Source organism: Trachurus trachurus, assembly GCF_905171665.1.
Source record: "Trachurus trachurus genome assembly, chromosome: 2".
NCBI classification, from domain to species: Eukaryota; Metazoa; Chordata; class Actinopteri; order Carangiformes; family Carangidae; genus Trachurus; species Trachurus trachurus.
In genome coordinates, this window is record NC_139914.1 from 3,163,406 (window position 1) to 3,179,494 (window position 16,089).

At 41.9% G+C, this 16,089-nt stretch overlaps 1 protein-coding gene across 1 annotated transcript in view; it reads right to left on the reverse strand.

Moving 5' to 3' along the window:
- Positions 1–60: 60 nt before the first annotated feature.
- The window catches only part of nid2a (nidogen 2a (osteonidogen)), a 46,209-nt gene continuing 30,180 nt past the window's right edge, over positions 61–16,089 (reverse strand). The window contains exons 23-43 of the mRNA XM_083990141.1: positions 15,899–16,032; positions 15,108–15,216; positions 14,470–14,594; positions 14,267–14,372; positions 12,834–12,967; positions 12,640–12,745; positions 12,427–12,560; positions 12,237–12,342; positions 11,705–11,838; positions 11,507–11,612; positions 10,756–10,889; positions 10,544–10,649; positions 9,071–9,200; positions 8,891–8,991; positions 8,284–8,456; positions 8,045–8,174; positions 7,183–7,354; positions 4,513–4,670; positions 3,760–3,883; positions 3,553–3,665; positions 61–836 (exon numbers count right to left, since the gene is read on the reverse strand). Coding sequence (XP_083846267.1) covers positions 826–836; positions 3,553–3,665; positions 3,760–3,883; positions 4,513–4,670; positions 7,183–7,354; positions 8,045–8,174; positions 8,284–8,456; positions 8,891–8,991; positions 9,071–9,200; positions 10,544–10,649; positions 10,756–10,889; positions 11,507–11,612; positions 11,705–11,838; positions 12,237–12,342; positions 12,427–12,560; positions 12,640–12,745; positions 12,834–12,967; positions 14,267–14,372; positions 14,470–14,594; positions 15,108–15,216; positions 15,899–16,032 — 2,546 coding nt within the window. The 3' untranslated portion in view covers positions 61–825. The remainder of the gene's footprint in view (positions 837–3,552; positions 3,666–3,759; positions 3,884–4,512; positions 4,671–7,182; positions 7,355–8,044; positions 8,175–8,283; positions 8,457–8,890; positions 8,992–9,070; positions 9,201–10,543; positions 10,650–10,755; positions 10,890–11,506; positions 11,613–11,704; positions 11,839–12,236; positions 12,343–12,426; positions 12,561–12,639; positions 12,746–12,833; positions 12,968–14,266; positions 14,373–14,469; positions 14,595–15,107; positions 15,217–15,898; positions 16,033–16,089) is intronic.

The window sequence follows — 16,089 nt, forward strand, 5'->3', positions numbered from 1 at the left end:
GTGTGGAGATTGATTGTTGCACCTTGAAGCCACCGCAGATACATAAACACAAAACATCCATCAAGTACCAAATCACATTTTATTGTTATAAATATCACATCTTATAAAAAGATAAAGATTTGAAAAGTAGTAGTAGTAAAAAAAACAAACTGTAATGTCATTTCATCATGTGTGAGAATCAGATTAGTAGTGCAGAGTTGCTGTGATCGGACGAAGGCAAATGGAAAATACAGGTTCTTCAATGCGTTTTTCTTCAGTTGTTGTCATAGTTTAGATCCATATCTGAGCTGAAAGTATGGGAAACGGTATGATTCACAATCTTTCCACCTACTAATTTCCCAACTTTTCCTTCAGCGTGTGTCTATTAGACTCGTAACGGACTGGATTTAAAGCCACTGTGGCCACAAAAGGGAAGTTTCACAACAGAACTTTGGCTCGAACACTTGAACACAAACTCGTACATTTCATAAAATCTGATGTCATTGTTCTTTGGCTAATCAATAGAAAAACAAAAAACGGAAGACTTGCATACAAAAATACAGTAAAAAAAACAAATTAAAAATGAGGTATAAAACAAATTTACAAAACATTTATTTAGGGGGTTATATCTTTAAGGTGAGATACTGGGGTCCGGTCTGTGGTGGAGGGGCTGTAAATCTGCTCCGACGGTCAGTCTGGCCACAGGAAGCCATCTTGCCTCCTGCTCATGGTCCTCTCCTCTGAGGGACGCCGGAGAGGACGGGTGTTGGGCCGGTCCTGCCCCCCCTCCCCTCCCCCACCCTCAGACTTTTAGCACCTTTGGACTCTGCGGCCGCCGCGCCGTCGTTAGTGGCTCCCTGCGACACGGAAATCACATTTTCTTTAATCACTTTGACACATTTGACTTTTCTTCTCTTTCTTTACCTCCTCTTCAAGTTTTAAAGATGGGGTGGAAATGAAGATGTAAAAGGTAAAAGATCTTCTCTTCCTGTGTGAATCTGCATGGCGGCAAGGATGAAAGCTTTGGAGCAGACGAGTAGCCTAATGACAGAACAAACAGAGCCTCCTATCCTGAACAAAGCCCTGCACTTTGCAACTGAGAGAATCTGTGCTCATGTATTTAACAATAACAGCTTTTAAGCCTCTGACAGGCAGCTCCCAAAACCCCTTAACAAGTGTGTTTCAGAGCTGTCATCAGGGTCCGAATTACACCACACATCCACGTCTTTGAAGCACAGCGGCTGTTATTTCATCTGAGGCTTCAAACTGGTAGTGACAGACAGTCCAACTGTATGTATGGCAAGCCATTTTAACATTTAAAAGCCAGACTGGATATGAGTTGCAGATATCTGTAATTAAGTTTTGCCTCATCAAAAAGAACATTTCCGATATCCGCAACTACATTCTTCCTATCCACAATTGTTATTTCAGATATCCACAACTACGTTCTTCCTAGGACAAATTATGTCACTTTTGCCATTCATGTGTATTGGGTTTGTCATTACAGATATCTTTAATTCCCCTCAATTAAAGATATCTACATGTCCCTTTTCAGATATCTTAAATTAAGTTTTGACTAGGCGAAATGACGTTGTAGATATCTCAAACTGGAATTAGGAATAGTCGTAATTCAGTTACAGATATCCATAATTCACATAGCGGATATCTGCAACTAAATTGTAGATATCTGTAATGACAAACCCCATACACATGAACGGCAAAAGTGACGTCATTTGTCCTAGGAAGAACGTAGTTGTGGATAGGCCTATCTGAAATGACAATTGTGGATAGGAAGAATGTAGTTGCGGATATCGGAAATGTTCTTTTTGACGAGGCAAAACGGAATTACAGATATCTTGAATGAAAAATCCAACTATTCAAAATGTAATTACGACTAGTCAGAAAGACGTTGTTGATATCTACAATGTTAATTCTGCATAGTCAAACTTAGCTTTTAAATGTTAAATCCGCTTGCCATACAAGTGAGCAGAGTCACAGGAACAAACTGAATCGTGCACATAACTCCTCCGTCACGACGAGCAGGTTTCACACTCACTCGGCAGATGTGTGCATCTTTGACGACATCTGCCAAGGTGCCACTTTAAGGATTATCCTGTGTTTAGACGGCCACTTTGTACTTTACAGCTGTGTAAGAGGAGGCTTTGAAAAAGATGTCGACACATCAAACATGACAATACGCAAACACAAAATACAGGCAGAGGGTCGCTCGCAGCTGTGTGATCGCTGTTCTTTGGTCTCCGATTGAGCTTTATGATCGTCACTCGTCACTCGCTTTTGTGTTCGGGATGAGGAAACACAAACCTCCAGACACGGAGATTCACATGACACAATATCTACACAATCATTGGTAATTATTTACCTTAGATGCAAACAACTCAAAGTTGATATCTAAATGAGTTCACTCATGGTTTACAGATGGTACAGATGTGGATTTAGCATTTGAGAGGGAGGCTCAATGTGTTTATTATTAGGTTCGATAATATTTTAGGGGGAATAAACATTTAAAGGCGTGTTTTTAGAGACATGAAACACAACGATATCAATAGGAATCTGTGTCTGATTGATTTTTTTTAAACAAAATGACCTCAGTAAATATTCTTAAACTGACGTCTCTCCTTCATGCTGGAGAAGCTCATAATTACTGTCTTTCTATCGCATTTGAACACATCCTCCTCCTCCTCTCCCTGGTTGAGTTAACCCTTCACTGTCTCTGCGCTGATGCAGCCTTCAGGCTTCAGGTGACATCTGGTGGGAGCTGACTGATGTGATGACATCACTGCACACACACCAGTGAGCTCACTGTCTGAAACACCTTAAAGTGTGTGTGTGTGTATGAGAGAGAGAGAGGGGAGGTAGCGTGGCTGTTATTATACAGAGCCATAATAACACATCTGAATAGACAGTGTGCAAGTGAAAGAGAGTGATGATATGTGTGTGTGTGTGTCTCTGGTTATTAAAGGGATAGTTCAACATTTTGGCAAATTGGCCTATTGCCATAATCCCTTTAGTCATAGCAGTAGGTTCGTTACCTTTAATTGTCGGTGCAAGCTGTTTTTAGAACGGCGGAGCAGAGCCGTGAGCTGCTCAGAGCTACGCTACGGAGGCTCATGGGATTTCTTGGTTTCCCTCATCAAACTCATCAAATACACAATCCAACAACTCCACAACGCTCTGGTGGACAAGTTGTGACCTGCACAATCACCACGCTATGAGATAATAACACAACGTTACCAGACAGAGTTGTTTTAGAGGTAAATTCATGCAAAACCACTGATGCGCGTTGCGTTCAGGGACAGTTTTTCAGCAAGCAGTCTCTGTATTTGCCTCTAAAACAATTCTGTCTGGTAACGTTCTGTTATTATCTCATAGTGTGGCTCACGGCTCTGCTCCGCCGTTCTAAAACCAGCTTGCACCGACAATTAAAGGTAACAAACCTACTGCTATGACTATAGGGATTATGGCAATGGGCCAATTTGCCAAAATGTTGAACCCTTGTTAATGTTAATCCCTTTAAAATGTGAGAGGGGCAGTGTTTGTGCACACATATCTCACCTGGTAGACAGTGGGTGGCTGCTATGGCGATGCCGTACAGGTGAGAGCGCTGGTCAGGCAGGTATTCGTCGGTGAACTGGCTGCTGCCTTTGCTCACGACGATCACACCATCCCTAGAGAAGAGAGAGAGAGAGAGAGAGAAGGTGAGGATGGATGGTCCAGACTGAGCGTCACATGATCAGTAAAGAGTAAAGAAAAGATGGCTACCTCCTCCAGTCTGTGTAGTAGAAGTGGTTGCTGTAGTAAACCATGCTGAACGGGTAGTTGAGAGTGGGGTGGATCACTCGTCGACCTGAGCCGTCCGGGGAGACGCACTCCAAACGCTTAGTGCCTGGAATAAAGAGCAGAGAAACGATTTCATTTCATTTCATTTTCATTTATTCCATTCATGGTATACATACTACACATGGTTGCACATATCTACATCATGTACACATAAATGAAAAGGAGCAGGATGAAGAAAAACTTATAGTACCTGCCCCTCTCTATTGTTATAATTGCATTGGCTTACTATCAACACCAATATTATACTCTATTTCAAAATATTAAAGATGATGAAACATATAATAATAACAAGAAAACAAACAAGCAAAATAGCAGTGGACACCACTAGTCTATCTATCTTTTCTCTTTCTCCTTCTTTTTTGTAGGCGCTTATCTTTTCTTTTTTAAACATTTTCTTTAACTGAGATATACTTTTTTTTTTACTTTTTTTTTAGCCTTGCAAATGTATGTTTAAAATCAAGCTTCAGTCTGTTGTCCTCTTCCTCTTCTGGTAATGATCTATTCTTTGCTTTATACATTATTTTTAAGGTCTGAAGGTCTATTAGATCGGCCACTTTCAATAAACCTGCAGAAATAAAAAATCTATTTGAGGGTTCTCTATTATTGTTATTATTATTATTATCATTATTATAGACAGCCAGCGGGACAATGAGAGGAGATTTCAGCCCCGTTTACCTGCGTCAGCCCAGCAGACTTGTCCGGATGAAGAGTCGTATGTGAGAGCGTTGGGTAAACCGATCCCGTCGGACACCACCACCCTGCGGTTCTGACCGTCCACCGACGAACTCTCGATCTTCGGAGCCTCTCGGTTCCAGTCTGTCCAGTACAGAGTCCTACAGAAGACAGAGACGTTTCATTCAGCGCGTTATTATGAAGTGACACTAACAAAGACTTATTGTAGTTATCTTAAATGATAAAGATGTTTGTTGATGGTTAAATATTGGGATTAACAATTCTTTGTTTAACAAATTTCAAGTGATGATTTATATGGACGGTCTGTCAAAAAAGGTATCCAAAATGGCGAACATACGGTAATTCTTATTATGGGAAAATATCATACATAACATACACAAGAATAAATGGAAAAACAGAAAACCCACCATAAACTGTTTTAAAAATGAAATTAAAAACCATATAACATCCCTAAAGGTATTATCGGAAGAAAGTCAGTCTATAAATGAATTATATGAAACAATGTCAAAGTTTCTTGCTTTACACAGTTACAATCCTGTGTTCTTTTAACACGCTTAAAGCACTTTTGTTGAAATGTCAACCCCTGTGATTATTTTATTTTATCTTGTTAATGTGTTAGTAAGCTTGTAGTGTTTCAAATGCAAGCGAATGTTTCCTCAAATGAGTTTTTGTAAATTGATGTGTATTTCAAATTGAAATGTGCGGTAAATTGTGATGTGAAAACTCTGTCCAGACTGGATTAGTGTTGAGTTGGCGTGGACAGGTCAGAGCGGTTCTGGGTCTCTGGCTAATATAACGAGACAAGAGGAAAACCACCACACAACCTCACACACACACACATGCAACGGGCTCAGGGGAGCAGCTGTCTCACACTGATGAGGTCACGGTCAGGTTACTCCGAGCAGCGTGCGACCTTTGACCCCAGCTCCCCCCCGCCCTCTCCTTTGGTACATTTTTTTTGAGTGTGTTTCATCTTTATTTGTCACACACACACACACACACACACACACACACACCCACACACACACACACACACACACACATATGAACATTTTTCAACCACGTTTTCATCATTCATCTGTTTCTGTGATGAAGCAAATTAAATGTCATTATTAGAAAACATTTCAAAAGCTCCAAACTTTACTCAGCGCGGGATGATAACATGTGTGTGTGGGCTGCTCATGACGCCACGCAGCTTTTCATCTGTAGATGATAGTGTACATGTGGGCACGTTCCGCAGGGAACGACAGGTAATACACACCACATGAGCAATCAACTCGCACACACACACACACACACACACACATGCAAACGCACCATGTGTATATGAGTGTGTGTTAATCAATTTGAGCAGATGTTGATGTATGAGGCATTAGTGCACATGTACATACCTTCACTAACGTCTGCTCTGCTCTGCTGAGGGAACATGTGGTTAATCATAAGTGTACCCGTGTGAGGCCGTAATTACCTTTAGGATTTGGCTTTTTGTCAGGACACACACACATATATACACACATACACACACACACACACACACACACACACACACATACTTGGCCTTGAGGCAGACGCTAAACTTTAAACTGTCAAACCAATAATGTGAAACACACATTTGAGGTTTTATGATTTAGGTTATTGCTGCTATGGTTAATCACTTGTATCAACCACATTAACACACACACACACACACACACACACACACACACACACAGTCTAACCCCCCCCCCCCCCTTTCTCTCTCACACACACACACGCACAAGCACAGACATACACACTGAACTGTTGATTATGTGATTAGTTGCAATGATGAAAAGCAGATGTTATTCCTTGAGAGCCGACCAATGAATGAAGGCCTCAAGCTTTCATTGCATGTGTGTGTGTGTGTGTGTGTGCGTGTGTGTATGTGTGTGTGTCTGTCTGTCTGTGTGTGTGTGTCCAGGATTAATAGCATCAGTGCAGTTCTTTCTTGGCTCACTCCGGTGCAACACCCACAGAGAGAGAAAACCTCTGAATGTTACTTTTTCTGTGACTGAGTTATCAAACATACGGCTGCTTTAAACTGCCTTAATAAAAACATATAACCTCCAGTGCAGCGATGGATTTGTTACAGGGCCTGTCGCTCCACTTGTGTGTTTGATTTCACGGTTCTGATAATGGACTGAAAACCATCTGGTTCTCGCCCGATATAAAATCTCTGTGGAGCGCTACAGCACCTTGAGGATGTTACACTTGATCGCGAAGCCTGTGTGTGGGCACTTGACTGCTTCAGGGAAAGGGATTCGTAAGTGTTTGCAAATCCAGACTCAACTGCCCCACAGTTTTAGTGAGTGACAGGTTAGATTATTAAATCTTCTTTGTTTTGAGACACTACGGTGAATAGGGTAATAACAGATATCACCATGAAACTTCCCAAGTTTATCACTCACATTAAGACAAATATTTCTTGCATTACAAGTTTTGTCAAATTTTATGTTTAAATATGTAAATAAGGCAATATCTGATGAAATATGTGCTAATTTCCATACATTTCCAGAACCGAAATCTGAAAAATGAATGAAATATAGCCCAAAATCTCAAAATTGATCAGTGCATGAACAGTGTTTTTGCCTGTTAGTGTCTCGACTAAAACCAAATAGGAATAAAGAGTTTTACCCGGTGGAAGAGACCACTATGATGGCGCGGGGGTTGACCAAGTCTGTGTCGAACAGCGTCTTCCTCCCGCTGCCGTCCAGGTTGGCGCTTTCGATCATGTCGGGGTTTGAGTCGACCCAGAACATCAACCTGCGTTTGGCGTCCACGGCCAAACCCTCTGGACTGACCAGGTCTACAGGAACAGAAGAGAAACAGAAGAGAAAGAGTTGAATTTGTTAAAAACACTACGCAACATTTATTATTCAAGAGTTAAAGGGATAGTTCAACATTTTGGAAAATTGGCTCATTGCCATAATCCCTATAGTCATAACAGTAGGTTTGTTACCTTTAATTGTCGGTGCAAGCTATTTTTAGAACGGCGGAGCAGAGCGGAGAGCTGCTCAGAGCTACGGAGGCTCATGGGATTTCTTGGTTTTCCTCATAAAACTCATCAAATACACAATCCAACAACTCCAAAACGCTCTGAACCACCTATGAGATAATAACAGAACGTTACCAGACAGAGTTGTTTTAGAGGTAAATTCATGCAAAACCACTGATGCGCGTTGCCTTCAGGGGCAGTTTTCCGGCAAGCAGTTTCTGCATTTACCTCTAAAACACAATCACAACTTGTCCACCAGAGCGTTGTGGAGTTGTTGGATTGTGTATTTGATGAGTTTGATGAGGGAAACCAAGAAATCCCATGAGCCTCCGTAGCATAGCTCTGAGCAGCTCGCCGCTCCGCTCCGCCGTTCTAAAAATAGCTTGCACCGACAAATAAAGGTAACAAACCTACTGCTATGACTATAGGGATTATGGCAATGGGCCAATTTGCCAAAATGTTGAACTATCCCTTTAAGAGAGTGTGAGAGTGCGATCTCACTTGTGTTGATGAGGATCTCGGGCTCAGCTCCAGGAGCCATCGAAGCTCTGTTGATTGTTCTTGCAGACAAATCTGTCCAATAGACCTGGTTCTCTTTGCAGTCATGGGCCAGACCAACAACTATGGAGCCCTGGACGCACACAAACACACACACAAGTGTAAACACACACATAATTACATGTATTAAGTAACATATTCATAGCCACACCAGCAGTGACCTCATGTTTCCTCTCTCTTACATGTAGAGTCAGTAGTGTTTTGGATCGGCTCGGGTCCAGTCTGGTCCCGTTCAGAGGCAGCGCTCCTATTTTCTGTCCCTGAGCGTACAGCAGCGTGACGTCAGTGTTTGGCACCGGGGTCACATCGGGGCGGGGCAACGGATGCACGGTGGGCGGGGCCACCGAGGGAAGGCCTGGGATGGAAAGGATTGGTTGGATTCAAAACTGTGAATCGCTTCATCAGCCATAATTTAAACAAATCAAACATGTGAACTCAAAATCTTTCCAAGAATATTTGTCTTATTTCTTGTCACAATGTCTAATTTCTAGTCAAAACTAAACGCATTCCACTTATTAAAATAATACTCATCACCTAAAAATTAACTTGATTTTAGATCATTTTCACTTGTTTCAAACAAATTTTCACTTGAAATAAGTAGAATAATCTGCCAGTGAAAGCAGTTTTTTTTGTGCTTGTAATAAGAAAGAAAAACTTGCTCCACTGTCAGATTTTTCTACTTATTTCAAGTGAAAATATGCTTTAAAGGGATAGTTCAACATAAGACAAATATTCTTGGTAAGATTTTGAGCTTTTGCAGTGTGTGTTACATGTGGAACAGATACGTACATGCGGGTTTGACGACATCATGTGATCGGGTTCCAGTGACCTCCCGTCCGTCCTGGTCCACACACCAGCAGTAAGTCGTCTCGCCATAACACTGGACTGGACTGAGGGGGGAGAAGAGTTGAGATTAGTAGCCTGATTTCTTCAAACACCACACTGTGTTTGTGTTTGTTTGTTGTGTACCTGAACTGTCCGTCTGGCTCACACTGAGGCACGTATTGGTTTGCCTCTGGTTTTCCGCCGTAGTGCTCAACCAGACTGGCCTGCCATCGCTCACACACGCTCTCAGGACGCTGGGTTGGAGCAACAGGGACTGAGGGGAAAAATAAAGTATCGCACATTATAAACAAAACGGAAAGGTGAAATCCGGCAATCTGATTGGTTGTTAACTGTGATAACCTATAATGAGCATACAGTATATACCACGGCTACTATTCTAAAGCCTTATCACAGCATAGGCTATCACTCCGCGTCAGGTACGTATGACTGGTATGAATGGAAGTGTTGCAGTCGGTAGCAAAAGACAGTCGGTGTTTCTACAATGTTAAAAAAAAATTGACAAAAGTAGTTGAATTCACATGTTTAAGGTGAACTTTCACCTCCGGGGAGGGTTAACAATGGTAGAGGGGATTGAGCAGTGACTTTCTCCTGAAAGAAAAGCGGAGGAAAAGACGAGATGCAGAGCTAACTTGGAGCTAACGTCCGGAGAGGTGGGACTATTTTTTTCACAGTGGGGCTATTTTATTGGATAATATGTATTTCTAGTTGAATAAAATACGTATTCCTCTTTCATATTGTCATTATTGGTAACCGTTTTATAAAAGTCGGGCCAACAACGCCCCTTAGCCGTGGTATAATGAGCATATACCACGGCCTGTCGTGATATATTGCTTAATTATAACTGTTCTGACTGACTGCTTAAAAACAACAGTTCAGATTCTATCTGTTGCAGTTCTTCATTGTTATAGCCTCAGAGTTCATGTCAGTGATAGCTGAAGTGTTTGATTAATGGTGTGTTGTAAAACAGCACACACAAACACACACATATTGCTTTTGTCAAGACTGTTTATCTTGTAAAATCCCTTTAATAACTCACTTTATAGCAGAGCTTTAAAACTAAACCCAAAACCACTTCAGGCTTCTGCTGGTGTTTACACTGGCGTCTCTCTCTCTCTCTCTGGGTTTCTAATGTGAGACTGAACTGAGCTTCTAGACTGAGAAGCATATTAGGGTAATATCTGAGAGGAGGTAAACGTAGCTACGACACATCTACGAGCTTGTCTCTGCGCGTCTGTGCAGCATCTGCACGGCGGCTGTTACACTAACACCGTGTTGTCACTATAAAAAGACGGGTCAGTCAGCCCCTTTGTCCTGTTTTTCGTTTGGTTTCCGAGCAACAGCCTCCGCTTCATCTCACCACAAAATGACCACTTCAGATGTTTGGACGGTCGTAAATGGAATTTATGGCCAGCAGTGAATTTATAGACCGGCCTCTGTGTGTACGTTGGAGTGTAAGTGCGAGGATCAGAGAGAGAGAGAGAGAGGCACAGACTAAAGTCATGTTCCTCACAGCGCTAGCAGCTGAAGGGTCGACTGAAACATCTCAATAACAGCCCACAATAGATGTTTTATTTGATTGGTGATCAGAAATCTCACCCGGTCTGTCACAGTCTACGGGTTCTGCTCCAGGTGGCGTCCTGGTTCCTGGTCTCTCCTGTCCCCGACTGTCCACGCACCAGCAATGTCCAGGGGAACCATGGCACTATATATATATAGCAGATAACAATAAGTAAGAAAACAGTGCTATTAATATTTTTAACCCCACACACAATACTCAAGACTAATCAATATGTGTCAGTGAGTTTTACCTGTTGGGCGAGGTACTGTCCTTCTGCATCACACTGAGGGACATAGAGTCCAACTAGAGGATATCCCTCTGGACCGGTGGTGCGGACGCTGTCTCTGTGGTGCTCACAGTGAGTTTTAGGACGCTCCGGTTCATCTAGAGGAGAATTAACACGTTATTTAAAGGGATTGTTCAACCAAAATTCAAATTTTTGTGGCGGAAGCTCCCAGTGTTGCTCTGCCGGAATCTCGCGCGATTTGCGGAGCCGTGAACTGGGTGTCAATGCAAATCGCGCGAGATTTGGACGAACCAGGAAGAGCAGTGCTGGGAGCTTCCGCTACAAACGAGCTTAAAACATAGACTTATTTCATTTTTTTCGGAACAATTTCTCATGTTGGGGCTTCAATACAAGAGGGACATTACAGACGAGCACTATGGAGGTACAGTATTTGGATGTTTTTTGGTGTGTCTTTTTGGACGAAGAAAAGTGAGCTCCGTTCGCTACCGTCATATTGACATGCAGTGCTGCACGGAGCCCCGCTGTAACTCAGAGAAGGCACGGAGGACTCTGAAACTTCTCCCAGCCCTTAGTCGACATGAGGGTGAGTAGATAATGAGTGAAATTTGAATTTTGGGTGAACTATCCCTTCAAGTTACTAGAAAGCACAAACATATGTCGAAGCTCTGGTCAATCTTTACTTTTGGCAGGTTTGGCAGCTTGATTGGACAAAACTTCACCTTTTTCCTCAGACTTGATGCCCAAAGTGTCTCACCTGGTTTGCTACAGTCTTTACGCACTGCTACAGGTGACGTCCTGGTTCCTGATCTCTCCTGCCCCCTACTGTCCACACACCAACAAGTTCCAGTTGAGCCGTGGCACTGCAAGAGACATAATAATTAAAATCTGCCCATATCGATATTAAAATACAGATGCACAGCCATGCTCCTTCACACTATAGTCAGAATGATACCTGCTGAGGTAAATACTGTCCAACTTCATCACACTGAGGGACATAGACTCCTATTATAGGATGTCCCTCTGCACTGGTGGTGCGGACGCTGTCTCTGTGGTGCTCACAGTGAGTTTTAGGACGCTCCGGTTCATCTGAGGACGAAGAATAACAAACAGTTAACTACAAATATGTCATCAATATGCCTTTTGCCTTGGTTCAGAGTCAGACAAAGACATAAAGTTTTCCTCCCCCTCTTCCTCTTCCTTCCCGGTGATGTGTCACACTGCGATGATGTCAGTTGCATATGTGAATATTTGTTGTGGTTTAATGTCCAGATGTAACACACTGGATCACAGCTGAAGGGGCTCAACAACAAGTTCAGTGAGCCACAGCTTGTCCAAACAGTGACGTAATGTCCTCTGTAGCTCTGGAGGAGCTTTGACAAGTCTGATAAAAAATAATCCTGGTGATGTCATGAGACTTTACCTTTGGGTGACGAGGCAATAAACAGAGAGTTTGAAGTGCATTTGGGGAAATGTAGGATCTTTACCTGGTTGACTGCAGTCTCTGGGTGCTTCACCAGCCGTTGTTCTTGTCCCACGTCTCTCCTCTCCGTTACTGTCCACACACCAACAATGTCCGGTGGAGCTGTGACACTGAGATTCACAACAACATGAATATATTTGTGTGCATGTTTCATTAAAGCTGCAGGTTGAGTAAAGTCCTGAGTGGTCACTGACCTGCTGAGGTGCGTACTGTCCGTTTTCATCACACTGAGGGACAAAGGCTCCCAGTAGAGGATATCCCTCTGGACTGGTGGTCTGGACGTTGTCTCTGCGGTGCTCACAGTGAGTTTTAGGACGCTCTGGTTCATCTGAGGAGACAAAACCAACAGATTATAACAACACTGTCACTCTTACACCAGTTTATTTAGCTGCAGAACCATTTAATACCTGGTCTGTCACAGTCTCTGGGTGCTGTTCCAGGTGAAGTCCTGGTCCCTGGTCTCTCCTGTCCTCTACTGTCCACACACCAACAATGTCCACTGGAGCCGTGGCACTGGAACACGTCATTGGAATATGTCACTCAAAGTTACTTTAAGTCCTTGAATAAAACAATTTTAATGTATCTGTCTCTCAATCCCGACCTGCAGTTGTATATACTGTCCATTTTCATCACACTGGGGGACATAGACTCCTATTATAGGCTGTCCCTCTGGACCGGTGGTCTGCACACTGTCTCTGTGATGCTCACAGTGAGTTTTAGCACGCTCTGGTTCTCCTGCGGAGGACAAGACAAAGATTATTTACTCTGCAAACACTTAACAGATCACACGAACGGGTCAAAACCACGAGACAGTCTCAGTAAATCTGTTTGACAGAGCAGACAAAGAGCAGGGAGCAGGAAAAGTACAGTCACATCCAGAACAGGATTGTAGCCTACAACAGCAAATATGACTGAACAACACATGCAGTCATTGTATGTAGATTTTCACAAACATACCACTATTATTTTGCAATTATAATTCAATATTAGGTAACACTTTATTTGACGCCTATCTCTATAACACATTATAACCATACTTATGAGTTATAATGCAGTTATAGCACTGTATAACTATAGTTATAAACACTCATAAAGGATCATAATGCTTTATAACAATAATCATAACACACTATAAAGCTTTTTATCTTGACTTATAAAGTCAGGTATTATAATACATTATAATTGTTAGCAACTCGCTGACAATGCCCACATCGATAATGCATTATAAGTTATAATGTGTTATAATTTTCTTATATATGTGTATAACTATCATTAAACACTCATAAATTATCATAAGACTTTATAACAATAAGCATAACACAATTATAGAGAATTATAACTCTATTAGTCTATTACTTTATGATGTGTTATGCTTATTGTTATAAAGCATTATGATAATTTATGAGTGTTATAATTATAGTTATACAGTGCTATAACTGCATTATAACTCATTATAAGTATGGTTATAATGCGTTATAGAGATACGCATCAAATAAAGTGTTACCCAATATTATAATTATCTCAAAAATCTAGCATGTGCATATACTGTACGACGTTATAACATCCAGTATCTAGCCTGTAGGATGTGAAATTAAGTGACATGGGAAAGTGGATCCAAACCTTTGACTGGAAATGTATATACATTTTTTTCTCATGTGTTTTTTTAGCTTCATGTTATTCTTGCTCCGTGCTCTGTTTCCCACCACACACACACACACACACATGGTGATATCACCTGTTTTTTCCAGGCATTCCAAGGCGATGACCCAATGACCTCAGCCGTGCACCACTTACAAGGTTAGACACACACTCGTGTAAACGTGCTGTCTGTTTGACTTGTCATCGAGATGAGGAATTAAGGGGTTCACGTTCACGGGTCAATGTTGAGCCCGAAAGCCTTGGAAAGCCATGACATAATACACCTGCTGCCTGCGCTGCTTTTAAACTAATAAGCTGTAAGTGCTCACGTGGAGCTGAGCGGAGGGAGAAGTGAGTCTGTTTGTTTGTGTGTGTTTTTTTCTTCTCTTTGCTCACCTGGATTGTTACAGTCGGTGGGCGGAGAACCAGGTAACGACCTGGTCCCGGCTACTTCCTGTCCTTGAGGGTCCACGCACCAACAATATCCACTGGAATCATGGCACTGAAAAAAAAACAGAACATTTGATTTATTTCAGAGAGTCAGAAAATGTATTTTAGATGTAATTCAAAAACATCAGTTTCAGTCACTGGGGGCTGACCTGCAGTTGTCTGTACTGTCCATCGTCATCACACTGGGGGACATAGACTCCTATTATAGGATGTCCCTCTGGACTGGTGGTCTGCACACTGTCTCTGTGGTGCTGACACTGAGTTTTAGGACGCTCTGGTTTAACCGAGGAGGAAAAGACAGAATTACAAAAAGTCACTATTTGTTCATCTCTTCCAACAAAATACATGCAATAAACCCCCAGCTTTAACTCCTGTGGCGAAAATGTCAAATCTAAATCTAAAAGGCGGGAAAGTACTGTAAGATATTGACCTTGAACAAATGACAATGAAAACACACAGAATTTCTATAATAATAACAACTTTCACCCGGATATGTGAGGTATGTTTAGTCAGTCTTTTAAAATGGATGAAGATATATTTCATGATCTAAAGCTTAGACCTGTCTCAGAAGTACAAAGCAGAGCGTGTCAGTCAAATAAATATCTGCCAAGCTTTTCCAGGCATTCACACCTGGTTTGTCAGAGTGAGTGGGCTGTGTAGCAGGTGGTGTCCTTGTTCCAGCTACACACAGATTACGTCTTATTATGAGTTATCTGTCTGTGCAGAAACAATGTGAGCAAACTGAGCTGTAAAGGAAACACCGGAGAATATGTTTCGTTTCGCTCACCTGGTTGACTGCAGTCTATGGGTGCTTCACCAGCCGTTGTTCTTGTCCCACGTCTCTCCTGTCCTGTCCTACTGTCCACACACCAACAATGTCCGGTGGAGCCGTGACACTGAGATTCACAACAACATGAATATATTTGTCAGGGTGTATACAGGAATCTTGAAGTTAATTTTAATACCTTTTTAAGACTTTTTCAAGACCTTCTTAATATTAGTAATACCTCACCGCCACTTCAAGCTGCAACCATTTATATCAGTGACACTTTTAACTTAACAGTTTTAGTTTGTGATAAAGACTATAGACCACTATGATACAACAGAATTCAAAATAGGCTAGGATAATAAATCAAAGGCAACGTTTATAAAAAAAAACACTGCTCCACTCTCAAAAAACAAAAACAACAATCACGACAGTCATGACATGTGCCTCAGCTCGTTTGGTTTAGTTTCCAGTAGGGCTGTAGCCAATATCCGAGTACTCGCTTGACTTCAAATACTCGGATACTCACTCGCCCGGTTCATCTTTGTTTTTTAATAAAACGAATATATTCACACACTTTCACAATGTTTTTTAGGACTCAAACTCTTGGACAGCTAATTCAGAAAAAAATACCTTCAAAATGTAAGACTTTATAAAGTTGTGAAAAGACTTTTTAATACTTTTTAAGGGTCTCAATTTTCCCAAAATTTATTTATCGACTTTTAATACTTCTCAAGACTCTGCGGATACCCTGTTTGTGTGCATGTTTCATTAAAGCTGCAGGTTGAGTAAAGTCCTGAGTGGTCTCTGACCTGCTGAGGTGTGTACTGTCCGTTTTCATCACACTGAGGGACAAAGGCTCCCAGTAGAGGATATCCCTCTGGACTGGTGGTCTGGACGTTGTCTCTGCGGTGCTCACAGTGAGTTTTAGGACGCTCTGGTTCATCTGAGGAGACAAAGACCAACAGAATATAACAGCACTGTCACTTTGACACCAGTTTAT